The 14,113-nt window shown below is 40.2% G+C and overlaps 2 protein-coding genes across 4 annotated transcripts in view; both read left to right on the top strand.

The window, feature by feature from the left end:
• The window catches only part of LOC125244190 (gastrula zinc finger protein XlCGF57.1-like), a 45,185-nt gene extending 37,987 nt beyond the window's left edge, over window positions 1-7,198 (top strand). The window contains exon 3 of one of the 2 annotated variants that reach the window (XM_048154229.1): window positions 1,978-7,198. In XM_048154229.1, the coding sequence (XP_048010186.1) occupies window positions 1,978-2,931 (954 nt within the window). In that variant the 3' untranslated portion in view covers window positions 2,932-7,198. Of the gene's footprint in view, window positions 1-1,678 lie in introns of both variants that reach the window. The other variant, XM_048154237.1, reaches the window with a different exon arrangement.
• Window positions 1-14,113, top strand: part of LOC125244061 (stonustoxin subunit alpha-like) — a 1,172,099-nt gene that overhangs the window by 954,439 nt on the left and 203,547 nt on the right. The gene's annotated exons all lie outside the window — the stretch shown is intronic.

Raw genomic sequence — 14,113 nt, 5'->3', positions numbered from 1 at the left:
CACCCGAGCATGTGGATATTATAGTTTTTTCTCAACATGTACATGTGAAACAATATAAACACGATAATCATATGCTGACTCGAGTGTATTATGTACATTACGTTTTGTACGATAACTGCCGCTGTCTGCTTTATTAGTGTTTTTCCCGTTGTGTTTTCTTTTGTTCCTTGTATGTGTAATGTATGGGACGCGACAACAGAGTTGGAGATCCACATGCAGACTTTATTAATAGGATGAGCGTAGTCATATAGGCAGAGGGTCAAACACCAGCAAACAGAAACGAGAAAAATAATCCAATCACAGGCAAAGGTCTAGGCAGGCAGCAAACAATCATAAACACGGAAACAGTCCAGGGTCAAAAACACGGAGACAAGGCCGGATACAAGGCTAAACAATAGCTGTGTCTCATTTCGAAGGCTGCATCCTCCAGAGGTTGCAGAGATGAACATTGTAGTCAATCACAGACATGTTGAGCGAATGAAAGCTGTGATCTCATCATTGCAACTAAATTTCTCTACACTAACAAATGCTTTCATCTTCACTAACTGCAAACGCGATATAAGAGATTCACTTAATAAAACGGGAGTTTTGCACGTCAGTCACTGATAAACTCACGCTGTTTGATTGACAGCTTCAGCGTGCTGCTCCAACGATTGCAAAGGGGACTTTCTTTGAGCTTTCTTTATATAATTCAGTCACCGTTAAATAACTGATTATTTTCATCCTACTAAGAGAAACAACGCAAGGTGAAGTTTAGTCACTGGTTTGATTTACTGACACATAGACAAAGATCATCTGACTGTACATGAATCATTAATATCAGATCAAGCATTAGATTTAACACAGTTAAATACTTAGGCTACCTATTCTATTGCATGTCATGCGTGATTCGGTGGGCGGGGCTAAACAGGCAGGGATGAAGTAGGCGTTGATCTTCTGCAGAGGCGGTGCTTGCTGCCCTTTGACCTCATAGATCCCCACTTTGTAAATCCTGTCTTTTTCTGGGTCTGGTGTCAATTAAAGCTTTTATTGGACTAATAAGGAAGTTTTCAACTCTAAAACTTACAGAATATTCTTTTAGTATGATGACCTCTTATGTGTCAAAAGGAAAATTTGATTTCTCAGTTCATCACCCATTTAAATATAAGTAGTTTCAAGCTTGTTTTTGTTTTAAACTTTGTTCTGCCTAATATCCTCCTCCTTTGTCTCTGTAACAGATATCTGTTGTACATTAGCCAGCTCAAGCATAACCCAAAATAAAACAAATACATTTTCTTGTCAAATTACATACAAATTTATTATTAATTTTCATTCATTGTCTGAGAGCGCAACAAGGCTGCCGTGAACATGTTGGCATAGCAACGATATACTTCCTGTTTTCTTTCCTGCCTGTGTGTCCTACAAAAGACGTCTCATTTAATTCTGGCTAAGGACACTCCATATACTGCATCCTTCACAGAATTCGTCATCTTGACGCAAAAGTAAAAATCAGCCTAAAGTCTTCAGGAATGCTTGAAAATTACTGGCAGGTGTATTTGATTAGGGATGAAACTTAACTCTGCAAAAGAGTGGTCCTCCAGTACCAAAGCTGCCCTTCCCTGTTCCATAGGATACAAACATGTTGTTGGTTTTGAAGCTTTTAAATGTCTAAATTGTTTTATGTCTATTTTTGCCCTAGACCTAATGGCACTGAAAGAGGCGAGTCATGAACTTAATGAAAGGCAAGAAGAGGAAGAACATTATTATAAACATCATTTCATGACTGGGGAAAGAGCAACACAGGGTTCCTCACAAAAAAGAGCTCAAAAGACTGGAACTAAGAGTTCTGGAGAGAAGCCTTTCACCTGCCAACACTGTAGAAAGAGTTTCAGACATAAAAGAAACCTTAAAGTCCACATGATAATTCACACCAGAGAGAAGCCTTATTGCCAACAGTGTGGAAAGAGTTTCACAAGTGAAGAAAACCTTAAAGACCACATAAGAATTCACACTGGAGAAAAGCCGTATACCTGCCGACAATGTGGAAAGAGTTTCAGTCAAAAGGGAAACCTTAAAGACCATATGAGAATTCACACTGGAGAAAAGCCGTATACCTGCCGACAATGTGGAAAGAGTTTCAGTCAAAAGGGAAACCTTAAAGACCATATGAGAATTCACACTGGAGAAAAGCCTTATACCTGCCAACAATGTGGACAGAGTTTCCGTCAAAAGGGAAGCCTTACAGCCCACATGACAATTCACACTGGAGAAAAGCCTCACACCTGCCAACAGTGTGGAAAGAGTTTTAATAGAAAAGGAAAACTTGAAAACCACATGAGAGTTCACACTGGAGAGAAACCTTTCACCTGCCAACAATGTGGACAGAGTTTCAGACATAAAGAAACCTTTAAATACCACATGAGAATTCACACTGGAGAGAAGCCCTTCACCTGCCAACAGTGTGGAAAGCGTTTCACACGTGAAAACCACCTTAAAGACCACATGAGAATTCACACTGGAGAGAAACCTTTCGCCTGCTACCAATGTGGACAGAATTTCAGTCATAAAAAAAGCCTTATAGACCATATGAGAATTCACACTGGAGAAAAGCCTTACACCTGCCAACAATGTGGAAAGAGTTTCAGTCAAAAAATAAGCCTTATAGGCCATATGAGAATTCACACTGGAGAGAAACCTTTCACCTGCCAACAATGTGGACAGAGTTTCAGTCATAAAATAAGCCTTATAGTCCACTTGAGAATTCACACTGGAGAGAAACCTTACACCTGCCAACAATGTGGAAAGAGTTTCACACGTGAAGAAAGCCTTAAAGTCCACATGAGAATTCATACTGGAGAAAAGCCTTTCACCTGCCAACAATGTGGAAAGAGTTTCAGTCATAAAAGAAGCCTTACAGTCCACATGAGAATTCACACTGGAGAAAAGCCATAAGGCAGGAACACACTAAGCCGACAGTAAGTTGTCGGGTAGTTTTTGTTCGGCCGACTAAGGCTACGTCCACATGAAGCCGGAGCTTACCCTATCCAATCTTTTTTTTTTTCTTCCTTGTTTCAAGAAATATCTGCGTCCACACGAAACCTCTGAAAAGAATCAAAACAATGTAGTATACATGCCAGACCAATATGTGGCTCTGTAATTCTGTCACAGAGATACACTTAAAGCAGCGAATAAGACTTGGAGCATGTGCATAAACCTTGCGCACTGTATAAAAACTATAGTAAAGATTAGAAATAATGCTTTATTTTGGCTCAGTAGCCTCTGCAGCATGAACACAAGCATATAGAGTCTGGTATTGATGTTGTTGTTCAGTCAGGACCACTTAATTCAAAAATTACAAGAGACAAAATTTAGTAAATTTTTTATTGGCATATTTTGCTAAAGTTAGAATTTTGCGGTATGGCTCAGTTCTAAATTCCCAGTCCTTTTCATGAGCTCCATGAAAAGCCAAGACCGGGAACAGCAGCAGCTTCTGGGGACAACCTCCCATTTTTTAACTGGGAGAGCAACAGAAAATCCCCCTATTGAGAACAGAGCCTGCATCAGTGACAACAGAATGACACTGATTAAGTTCAACACAAGTTTAAGGAGGAGGGTTACAAGCAGCGTGCAGTGGAAGCAGCCAAGCAAGCAGAGAGACGGAAGCTGCGTTTAAGTAATGCGCCTTATTTTAGAGTTGCCAATGGAGTCCATAGAAACCGGATCAGCTGATATGGGTGTGGCTGGAATTTGTGAATCAGCTGATAGCGGAGCTTGACTACGAGGCCTTCCTAAACTAACGCTGACGCTCAATTTTTGTGCTGTTAGCAGTGTCTGACTAGGGTTGACAAATGGGGTGATGACACCATAAATTCTCTAAATTTACGGATAGGCTGTACACACAAAAACGCAAAGACGCCGTTTTCAGATTTATCCACTCTGGGGGCCGGTTTCAAAAATAGCGGTTTTACCTTCCAAAATCGCCAGATCTGTGTGGACAAAACGCCTATCCAATACAAAATGTGTGTGTATTTACAAAAACGTGTCTCCATGTGGACGGGCCTAAGTTTTCTCAGTGTGTTCCGCAGCATCGGCTGAAGTTGGTCCTCATTGACTTTTTTTTTTTCTGCCCGATTCGACATGTTGAATCAGTATCGGAGCTCCTCGGTCCATCTGATCATTCTTATTGGCTGTTCAGATACTGCCACCTGCTGGCTTGGAAAGGCATTTCATCTTACCCAGGCGCAGAAGGGGCGTGCTGCTTGTCCATCAGCTGTCAAGCATCGGTTTGGTGTGTCAGGGCAACTCTGGACACAGACGCTGCCAACGTGAGCCCAACCCGCAGTCTGCTTTCAGCGCCACTAGTTCGTCGGTGTCGGCTTGGTGTGTTCTTGCCTTTACACCTGCACTCTGTGCAGGAATGGCGTCACATAGGAATGAAGCCTTAGGGAATACATGAATATTCACACTGAAGAGAAAGAGTTTCACTCGAAAGAGAGCTGTTTTAGAAGTCACTGTGGAAACTGCCTGAAAACAATTCTTGAATAAAAGTACACATACTTTACAATGAAAATGACTCTGTTACAAGTTAAAAGTGACCAATTCTAAAGCCCCAGGTATACTTCGGCCATCCGCGTTCGTGCACCGTCCGCATGACGTAATTTTTTTATCATGAGGAGGGCTCGCGGCCGGCCGCACACCCTGGCCGCGTGCAGGCCAAATTTCGAGACCGCGCGGACAGTCCGCGTGCAACAGCGCATGCGCAAGCAGTATAGAGGAGTCCACTAGGTGGCAATACGCACAGTATTGAGCACAGTGTTCAGCTGTCAAAAAAGAGTGTGAAAAGACTGGTTTAAAAAAAAGAGAAAAACACGACAATGGACAGCGAACTTGACCAGCGTTTGTGCGAAGAGATTAGAAAGTAACCACATTTGTACAATTCATGTTTGAAAGAGTACAAAGATGTCTTTAGGGTGACAAATTCATGGAGGGGGATAAGTAAAATATGGGAAAGGATGCACTTCTTTTCTTCTCCGATCATGCCCAGTGAATGTCACGTTGATGACACGACTCAGTGCTGCTCTCCGATGTCTGGTAGAGCATAGAAAAAAGGATGTAGTGCGCATGTGACAAACGCGGTCATCCGCGCGCATCCGTGGTGTAGTATACTTTGAAAGACGCGCGGACGGGACTGCGCGCGTGACGCGTCCGGGCGCGGAAAGTGAAGTATACCCGAGGCTTAAGACAACTTGAGTAAAAGTCTCGGAGTATCTGATTTTAACTGTACTTTATTTTACTCATGCTGAATTTAGGCTTGAAGATGCACTAGTCCTCGACACTAGTCCAGAAATGCCAGGGAAAATAAGAAAAAGTTGGCAAAGTGCATGATATTCTGGGGTAGTCCCTCCATGTAAGCATTAGGTACCTGGAAGACTTTAATAAGATTGTGTAGACATTAACACTATCCTGCAGACTATAGTTAACATGAACTAACAATACTTTAAAAGGCTTTTCAAATTTTGGCTTATGTAATTTTCAACAAATGCCAATTTTTATGCTATTAAAATAAAGTAATGTGGTATCATTAAGAACTAACATTAAAGGGTCTTGAAACCCCAGAACACATTTTTTGAGCTGTGAACAGATATATATATAGGCTGCACATCATTGAAAACACTAAAGGTACTCAGTAATTTTATTTAAAAGTTGAAATTAATTATTTTGCCGTTTTTTAGAGCGATTTCTGTCTTCCGGTTTGAAAAGCAAAGTCGGAGCAACGTCACAAAATCTGACGTCATCGGTATTCAGTGGTATTCAATATTCAGCATGAAGAAGCATCACTTCTCTTGCCTCGGTCTCTTGTCATTCAGAGACATATCATTGGTGTTTGTTTCCTCAGTGCTACAATACAAAAATATGTTTTCCTACGATGCAACCAGAGCAAAAGCTTGAGTGCATGTGGATTGTTTTGCTGTAATCTACCAGCACAATTTGTTTGCATGAGATCGCATTACAGCGGAAAATTCAAATGTCACTAAAGTGCTGTTCATTCACCTCTGCGTTCGGACACATGAGCCGTATGTATGTTTCCCTCAGCACAGCAGAACATGAGTGTAGGGTCTGCACAGTCTCAAGGATGAGCAGGTCCCACCATAAACTGTGTTTAAGCCTCAATTCACGGAACTTTGGTTTGTAAATCTTACATCGATTCCGGCCCGGCAGACACTAATGGATCACGAGACTCTTTTTATGACTGTTTCGATAAGTCCCCTAACCTCTCCTCCGCGACTTCAAAGGGGGTGCAACACCACGGATCGGGTTTCTAGGGACCAGGTCCAAATTCCAAACGGTCATAAAAGGAAAATACACGCACACACCCACAGACACACACACACACACGGCTCCCCTACATAGAGACTGTATGCACAAACATTATACCTACAAATATGAATGTATCTGCCATTGTAGTGCTCGCTGCATGTATGTGTTACTAGTGTAGAATTGTAGAATTGACTGTAGTAGGTTAGTTTTCATGTGAAACTGTAGTAATAGAGTGTAAAGGGTATCTTCTTTATATGACGAGGGACACCTGTCGAGTTTGATTTCTCCGTAAAGCTGTGAATCCGAGCTATTCACTGATGTACGTTACATGTCTGTCAAATGCATCGTTCAATGTTTAATAACACTATGAAGAAAATGCATTGATTCAACATACCATAAATTTATTCGGGAGACAGGACAAAGGAATGTGGAAACCCGCCAAATTGCAACGCTAGCATTGGAGGACGTTATCAAGAAGGCGTTCTGGTCTGTTGTCTTTAAAACACCATGACACGCGTCTTTTGGTGGCACAAGTTTTCTGCACGAGTTCCTGCCGTCAAGACGGACTCTCTTCTTTATTTTCCGGTCATATTACAACAGTTAAACCTTCGTTTGAAACTTCGCCGAAACAACCTCCGGACGAAGAAGCAACTATCAAACCGAGCGCTCCGAAACTCCAAGCACCCTGACTAACCTATGCAAGTATAACGTTTTTACGATTTTAAATACTGAGTTTCCTTGCTGGCTCTTACAGGTGAACGGTTGCAATTTGACCTGCTTTGATCATCTCTTTCGTTTCTGCCTTTCCTTCTACTTTGTATGTATTTGTATTTACTTGTGTCCATTTAGCCGTATAACCTGTGTATTACCCGTTTCGTATATTAAACTCATTATATCCATGCTTTTTGTTCACTTGCTCATTTTAGCAACAACCGAGTCACTTTAACGTTCTGATTCTAATATCCTTGCTCTATATTTGGAGTCTATGATAGAAAGTTAGTCTCCCGGCCCGAGAATAACATTTCTGTCGTGATAATCTGTGGATAATTTTCCGTTTCGGTGGACGAACTGATAGTTTTCCACATAATTATTAAACCAGAACTAATCATATATGTGATTGATTATAATTCGTTGTAGTTAATTCACCATATATGTTTAATTCCCCGTTGGGTCGATATATGAACGTCATAAAGCTTTCTGAATTATGATATTCATATTTCATCCATAAATTGATTAATAACTGTACATCGCTACATGAGTGTTGTTTATACTTTGCCTGTGATGCGGTCAGAACTGGAGTTTGAATACGAACACATCAAAATTACAATTGTTGTTATGATATACAGGCGGAGCGTGCATTTGATCGGTTTCAGCGCAGAGCTCCGCTTTGTGTTTAACAACACTATCATGTGAATCCTAGCTCATACAGAATAAAGTATCTGTGTTTAAAGTTTTATAGACATATTTCACATATTCTCCTGCACCAAACATGAACCAGCAAAGTGTATGCACACATATTTCATCAAGTCTTCTTCAAATAAATTATATGTGCAAACTGGATACAGTGGTGTAGCCTATCAAGATGACATGATTATTCTAATAGACAAAAGACTGGTTTAGATAGAAAATTCAAATAAAAATGGACAAAATGAATTGTCTTTATTTTTTCTGTGTTAAACTAAGTGTCGTTTATCAAGAGACTGCAGTGCTCGTAAACATAATCAAAGTAGCCTATTATTAGCCCTTTTAAATATTCTTTTGCCCTTGTGCTTGGGAGTTTGTTGTCATTTTCTCAGTGCTCATATTTTAATATTCATTATTCTGTATAATGGGTTTGTTGTATGTCTGTGCTCCATTGGTTGCATCTCCCCTCTTCCCCCCTCTACACTCCCACTTTTCCAGAGCTTTACACACCCATTTTCACAGAGATTTTGAGCTTTGAGGTGTGAACGACCAGGGGAAAATGGGGGTTTCATGAACCTTTAACAATGGACTATATATATATACATAATATATATTTTGCCCCCACTCTCTGACCTCCTGAAGACTTTGTAATTTGCACCCTGACTAAGACACATTGGGGGAAGCATTTCAATAACCCTATGAATGCATATAAAAATGCAGAATCGAATCTAATGAATTGAATCACATCGAATTATAATGTAAATCTTCTTGAATAGAATTTGTAACAATGTTTTTTGTAAAGGAGGGAAGACGGCAGGGTTGGCTTTGACTACTGGCTGCTTTTATTGGAAACTCAAAACAAGAGGTGTGCAGACAGGCACAAAAACAGTCAAAAATCAACATAAATTCACTCTAACAAAAATAACAACCAAAGTCCATGAGTGTGGCAGCCAGCAGTCCTTCTCTCTCTCACTCGCTCCTGTTTCTCCTGCCGTTTTATACTCACTCCACGCCAATTACTGCAACAAGAGACAGGTGTTTGTTATTTGCGGTTAACCCACTCACTCACCGCACATCTCCTGACGCTCTCCCCCGCTGCAGGGTTCGCTAAACCACGCCCCCCTTGCCACAGAATTGTTCTGAATTTGCAAAAATCGTTCATGAAACAAATTGAACACCTATGAATTGTGAATTGAATCGATTCGCTGTCTACCCCAAGATTCACAGCTCTAATATTCACCCTAAGACATTTTTAATAATATTTGAATAAAGATTTTGTGAGCATATTGCGTAGTTTATTTGCGTTTATTTGTGTGACATAATTTTAGGCCAGGCTCTCATTCAAAGAAATTATGAGCACATGCCAAAACGAGAGAGGACCAAAGAAATATTAATAACTGATTAACTGTTGCAATTCAATGTATTCTTGCCCCCCCCTCCCCCCCTCTTTCAGACAAACACAATCTGAGATATATTTAAAAATATCCTTAGTCCTCCAAGGTTTATAATGGTTGTGAATAGCTGCCCAAATTCTGAAGACAAAAAAATGAAACCATCCATAAAAAAATGAATCCATATGACTCCAGGCCATCTGAAGCATTTAAGACAAATATCCTTATTTAAAACATTCTAAAGTAAAATAACAAGCTTCTGGCAGGACAGCCATAGGCATTCAACGTATGTCCAAAAAACTGGACGTAAACATGACCTTTAAATGTGGCCCATATCAGATGCTCATCTTCCACAAGACTCCATCCTGGATTGTTCATCACAAGTGATTAGTCCATTCTCACTTGCTTTCTTTACCTATCTATTTTTCAGGCTTTTCATTTTCTTATTGTGTACATCCACACTTTCTCTTCTCACATTCCTCCTGTATTTTGTTTCTCAGCAGTCTCAGTAGTGTCTTGTTTAGTTCCTTGTTCATCCCTTTATATTTATGATATATGATGGCTCCAGCATGTTTGTTGGGATGTAAGTCAGGATTTGGAGTTTCCTTGTTTTATGGCAGTTTGTACCTGTTCAGCTCTGGACCTGCTCTTGGCGCTTTTCTTCCAAATGCTAACTCCATGTTGCGTTAGGATCATCAAACTCTTATTAGCACTGGATGTCTTTATTGATGTTGGGTCATCATGGTTTCACTTATCCTGCGTTTCTACTTTAGGTTCCTATGGAGCTACTTCGGCAAGGTTTTTTCCAGCAAGGAAAGAAAGATTGTTAGAAATGTGGAAAACGAGTGTTTTTATTAAATCTAAGGCCCTGTTTACACCTGGTATTAAGATGTATTCTGGTTAATCGGATCATTAGTAGACGAGGGAGACAGATAACTGTTTACACCTCTGGGGCCTGATGCATAGGCGCCGATCCTGTGAAATGGTCGAGCACCCACGGAAAATTACGAGATATTCTCCATGGATTTTAACAAGAAAAAAAATCGACTGCAGCTATCAAAAATGATCCTTTAATATATATATATATATATATATATATATATATATATATATATATATATATAGTTTATTTAAGGCCGTTTCTGTGACGTTATTTTAATGGCAAAAGTCGAGAGCTCATCCAGTGTTGAGCGAGCACAAATCTCTTAACTCTCAGTCAGATTTCCTTCACTCTCGCGCTCGCTCAGATTCAGAATCAGAACTCAAAACTGTCCTTGCCCTGTACCTTCTTTCCTGGATTTAAAGTTGCCAGAAGCTTTTAACCACCTGACTTTCATGACTGACTGACGAAATAACACAGTGTAGGCTACTGTTAGGTAACGTTACTGTCTGATCATCAGATTTCAGCGAGAGCACGACAACACTCATGAAAAGAATGTGCTTGTTTTGGGTCGAATTCAAATTAAACATCCAGCTGACGTTCATTTGAGTTAAATAATAAGCGATCTGACGTTGTTTTTGAAATGCTGTGTTGCCGCTGTTATAAGTGGAGGAACGGTCTCTAGTGACTCGTGTAGGCCTACAGTCAGTAAGCACATGCTTAGTAAGATGTTCACACACTTAAGCCAGAGAACAGAACTTCATTTCCTTTGTACATTCTGTCAGTCATATCTTGCAAGTCATAAAAAATATAATCAGAGGAAAAACTATGTGTGTTCATATTGTAACAAGACAAACAGTACCCAAGATCTGAAAAGCCAGAGTTACTTTGTAACTTTACCAGTGGATTTGCAGGTTAAGTCACTCCTTGAAAACAACAACTTAAGAAATTCACTAAATTTTAGATTTACAAGAGAAACATCAGAGAATGTACTTGGGGACATTTATGATGGTGATATGTACAAAGAGTTCTCGCACCCAGGGGGAATTCTGCACAATAAGGATAACCTTTCATATGTGTTTAATTCAAACGGAAGTCCATTGTACAAAGCCTCAGGTACATCAATCTGGCCAATACAGCTGGCTATAAATGAAATTCCACCTGCTGAACGTAGAAAAAACATGATACTTGCTGGTTTGTGGCATGGGAAAGGGGAACCAAGGATGGATATATTTCTTCACAAATTTGTAGAGCAAGCGAAAAAACTGATTGTTGATGGAGTAATGTGGTGGAACAAAATCACAAATTCATGGATAAAAAGTAAACTGGTAGGGTGGGTTATGCTGTTGTGTGGATTCTGTTGCTAGACCCATTATGCAAAACCTCACCCAGTTTAATGGCTACTATGGTTGTGGGTTTTGTTACCATCCAGGAGAATATATCTGTGGAGCTGTCACCCTGTTAGTGAAGAGGAACATGCTGACAGAAATGCATCAGAAATGATCCATGACATGGAGGAGGCAGTTAGCGGTGGGCAACCTATCAGAGGGGTTAAGGGCCTATCACCATTGGTCAATTTACCGTATTTTGATGTGGTTTATGGATTTGTGCCAGATTATATGCATTGTGTTTTACTTGGCGTGACTAAACAATTGTTAAAGTTGTGGCTGGAGGAATTTGGTAGAGATTTCTACGTTGGCTCTCCAGACAATCAACGTGTTGTCAGTGCACGCTTGTCTAAAATAAAACCCCCTCAGTATATTCGCAGACTTCCCAGGGATCTCAGTGAAAGAAAGCACTGGAAGGCTGCTGAGTGGAGAGATTGGCTTCTTTTTATGCGCTGCCCTGCCTGAAAGATATTCTCCCTTCAAAATATCTTTGCCATTTTGCGCTATTAGTGCAAGCTGTTTACCTACTTTTGAGTGACAGCATTTCAAAAGATGATGTAAAAAAAGCAGACCAACTACTCCTTGAGTTTGTTTTTCGCTTTCAGATGCTGTATGGAGGAAAGTGTATGACATTTAATGTCCATTTACTACAGCATTTGTCAGCGAGTGTGAAAAATTGGGGACCTCTTTGGGCGCATTCAGCATTTAATTTTGAAAATGGCAATGGAAAGCTTGTAAGACTTGTTAAAAATGCCAGGGGAGCACCACTTCAAATTGTTAACAAGTTCATTATGAGTAGAACTCTTCCATTGTTAGCAAGCACAGACACAATCAGTGAGAGGACACTGAAACAAACAGACTAAAGCATATTGACTCACTTGGTGAAGACTGTTTTCTTGGCTCAGCTGAAATGTTGTCACTCAGTTTTGAGGAGGATGTTGCTGTGTAGTCCTTTTCCTTAAGATGTCTGAGTGTGGTGGCTCTTGATGCGCTGACTCCGGCTTCATTTGACTCATTGTGAAGCTCTCCCAAGTGTCTGAATCGGCTTTACTTGACAGTATTCTCAAGCTTGTGGTCATCCCTGTTGCTTGTGCACCTTTGCCTACCCAATTTCTTCCTATTAGTCAACTTTGCATTTAATATGCTTTGATACATCACTCTGTAAACAGCCACCACATTCAGTAATGACCATCTGTGACTTACTCTCTTTGTGGAGGGTGTCAATGATTGTTTCCTGGACCAGATATTCACAGCTTCATGGGCTCGAATCCGCCATCCTATACTAGTTTTTTTTGTCATTAAAACCAATGCGTTCATCAGTGATTGTATATCAAGGGCAGTTGCAAGTTTGTGTGCTTTTATTTTGTGGTTACAATGGAACGAATAGAGTCTCCACAACGGGACTGAAGCGCGCGTCTGTGCACGAGCCGTCGTCACTAACAACAGCGGCAACGAGCACTCAGTGCGATTTCAAGAGCAACACATTTCAACGTCAGATCACCTTTTATTTAACACAAACAAATGAAATTAATAATCTACCAGTCAACTAGAGATGCTCCGTTTGTTATAGGTATGTCTGTACCGCGAAATGCTAAAAAACCCTCACTTTTCAATGACGCAGGAGTCGCATTTACAGGGGAATATCCGATCTGTCCACTTACACTGCAGGCACAAACGCATGTATCCGATTCATATCTGATTTATAACCACATATGAATGAGGCCTGAAACCGATCTGTGAAAATCGGAATCCATGCGCTTTTTTCCTGCTTACACGGTCGTGACTCATATCCGATCTGTGCCACATGGGAGGAAAAAAATCGGAATTGGGTCACTTGAACCGTGCAGTGTAAATGGGGCCTTAGTGTAATCTGATGTTCTTTGAGTTTCATGTTCATGTGCCAAGCCAATTCGAGTCTGTTGTGTAAGTTGTATATATTTATGTTGAGAATATTCATAAACTGGGTAAACAGACAATATTTACACATCAATTTCTGCTTCAGCATCATCACGCACAGCGATTCTTTACCATCATAAATGTGAAGGGCACTTGGGTGACATGAGGGGGCCTAACTGTGGAAAACACCACTCTTCCGTTCCAATAAGAACATCAAACAGGTTCTCCCTCCCAGTGACACACCCACTGAGAATCCTGTTGGAAGTGCCCTAGTTATTGGTGATTCTATTACACAGAACGCAGTGGCGGAGCCAGGATTTTTTCATAGGGGTGGCCAGGCAGGGGCCAGCAGCCAGTCTGGAGTGAAATCTTCATTATTTCAACATAAAAATGAGCCTTACTATAATGTACTGGACTGTGCCTAACTAAATACAGTTAATTTGTTCTTAATTGTAATTGAGATAGTGTAGATCATGGAATGCTGAGTGAATTTGACCTTTTTTCTTTCTTTTTTTTAATCATTCCTCACTTGCAGGCATTTAATAAAGGGGCTCAGACTATAGCTAAATTTCAACTTTTTCAGTCAGTTCTTGTTCTTTATTGTTGCATCTCCATGGATGAGACATGCAGATAACTACATACTGTAGTTCAAAGATTATTCAACCTTCATTGAATTTTATGTATAACCAATGAATTTCAACAGTTCTGAGTTTGTTTGTTTCAAAAACTAACCAAAAAAGTAAGCACTAAATGTTTAACTTTCTATATTGTCAATATAAATAATTCCAACAGTTCTATCATACCTAAATTAAACTCGGTACAAAGGAAAAAAAAAGTGTTCTCTTTTGAATTCCCAT

Source organism: Megalobrama amblycephala, linkage group LG1, assembly GCF_018812025.1.
Source record: "Megalobrama amblycephala isolate DHTTF-2021 linkage group LG1, ASM1881202v1, whole genome shotgun sequence".
NCBI lineage: Eukaryota > Metazoa > Chordata > Actinopteri > Cypriniformes > Xenocyprididae > Megalobrama > Megalobrama amblycephala.
The sequence above is the reverse complement of the archived record's forward strand: the minus strand, read 5'-3'. Positions and strand labels throughout refer to the sequence as shown.